The sequence below is a fragment of the Mercurialis annua genome, linkage group LG4, assembly GCF_937616625.2.
Source record: "Mercurialis annua linkage group LG4, ddMerAnnu1.2, whole genome shotgun sequence".
Classification (NCBI taxonomy): Eukaryota; Viridiplantae; Streptophyta; class Magnoliopsida; order Malpighiales; family Euphorbiaceae; genus Mercurialis; species Mercurialis annua.
In genome coordinates, this window is record NC_065573.1 from 20,923,150 (window position 1) to 20,925,156 (window position 2,007).

A 2,007-nucleotide genomic window follows, 5' to 3' on the forward strand; every position below is an offset into this window, starting at 1 on the left:
AAAAAACATAAATATATAGTTTAGCAAATAATTTGGAGATGAGCATCATGCAAACTTTAGCTTTAATATATGAATAATCATTAAGGTAAAACCTTAATTATTCTTTTTTATCTTATATTTTTACACTATTTTTCTCTTCTCTTCTCTTTCTCCTATTTCTACCAGTGACTTGCATGTCAAACTAAATGGTAGAAAAAACATTTCGGTGTTCTTTCTAACCTCCTATTCTTGAATTTTCATATCACTTCTTATAAGCGGAGTATTTTAAAAGTTCGGTGAATTATCCCTCACTTATAAGCAAGAAGCCCAAAAAAATTAATATTCAATTTTTGAAGTCTCTTCTACATCTGTAAAATTTTCTAAAAAGATAAATGAATTGTATACATCCAAAATGATAAAGTATTTATCAAATATATATACTAAATTTTTATTTAGATAATTTAGTTTGTCAATTTTATATTATGTATAAAATATTTTTCAATGATTAAGCCAATTTATATGTTAATAATTTTCATTATATGCGAATGCAGTAATACATTTTGCTTTTCTATAACTACAATGTTTAAAATTAGAATTTCCATTAGAACTAATTAACAAAGAAAAAGAAAAGAACAAGAGGCCTTCAAGAAGTTGGCAAACAATGAAGGCTAACATCACCTGGATTCTCTAACTCCTAGGATGCATGTCTAAAATTCCATTTGCTATTACATGAATATTATTACCCTTTACCCATAAAAAGAAAAAAGAAAACACCAAGATTCATAGCATTTTCTATCTAAAACTCAATTCATCCTACCTAGCTAAACAACATTCTCATAAGATAGAGATGACCCATACTTTTTTTGAATAAAATTGTAGTCGGAAAATCAAAAATTGCACCCGAACATCTCAATTAGGTTGACACCCTCTTAGCGAATGCGTCATTTTTTCCGCTACCTTCCATAAATCTCTCTCTATCTCATGGAAATGTGAATCAAAAACCCAATAGGAGACTACTTACTTAATTTCCAAGTAATCTAAATAAACTCCTCAACCAAATTACCAAAATCAAACCTACCATTACAACATCCAACAGCATTTACAACTTCTTGAAATGTGGACACACTGCATGGAACAACAAGCTTGTTCTTTTGATCAAACTCAATTGACTCATTAAAAGACTTTTCTAGAAGCATCTTAAAAAGTGGATGATTAAGAAAACTTGTTGGAACAACAAATCTCTCTCTTACTTCTCCTACATAAACTGCAAAAAAACCAGTTGGTGTTATAACTTCAGATTCTTGATCTTCTAATTCATTTCCTCTTAGTAAACATTCTTGTTGTGATGCCTCATATAATTCATTTCCTTTTCCTATAACCTTCACTTTCTTGGCAAGTTTCTTCAATGAAATCTTCCTTCCCAACATTTTCTTGATTTTTTTAAGGAAGATCAAGAAAATTTTAAGAGTTTAAAGATTTTTAATAGATGAAGATTGTAAAGAAAAAAAGAAAGAAAGAGATACACAATAAGGTGTGGGGATAGAATGAATTTGTAATATAGTTGGAGGGGGGGAATGTGTTCACTCTTCAAGAATGGGTCTTCTCTTTGTGTATTTTCTTTGACTTAAACATTATCACTATAATCAAGAATCTAATGATTATGGTAATTTAGTTTATAATTAGTGCATTCATTTACTTTGACCTACTAATAGTGGTTCATGTTCTATAACAATTAAATAATTTTATCTAATTTTGTATATTTTGAATATCAATTATGGTATATAGGATCATACATACTTCCTTTTTATTTTTAGTCATAAGCAAAATATAGTTACAAACTTATGCTTGGTAAACCAACATAACATTATATGATAAACTCAGTTTATCACATTATTTATAAATACTTAACCAGACTACCAGTAACATTATAATATAATATTAAAAATATATCAATAATATCATTCAGTTAATTAAATTACTTATACATTTAATGATACGTTGTAATATCATTATTTTATTCATGGTTGA

General features: G+C 27.6%; 1 protein-coding gene across 1 annotated transcript; it reads right to left on the reverse strand.

The window, feature by feature from the left end:
• Nucleotides 1-574: 574 nt before the first annotated feature.
• On the reverse strand, nt 575-1,627 carry LOC126677200 (auxin-induced protein X15). The gene has a single exon (XM_050371705.2). It carries the CDS (start codon nt 1,404-1,406, stop codon nt 1,017-1,019), a length of 390 nt encoding a protein of 129 aa, XP_050227662.1. The 5' UTR covers nt 1,407-1,627; the 3' UTR covers nt 575-1,016.
• Between the last annotated feature and the right edge of the window lie 380 nt (nt 1,628-2,007).

Coding starts and splice junctions, on each gene's coding strand:
- LOC126677200 (XM_050371705.2), bottom strand. CDS start 1,406: ATGTTGGGAAGGAAGATTTCATTGAAGAAACTTGCCAAGAAAGTGAAG.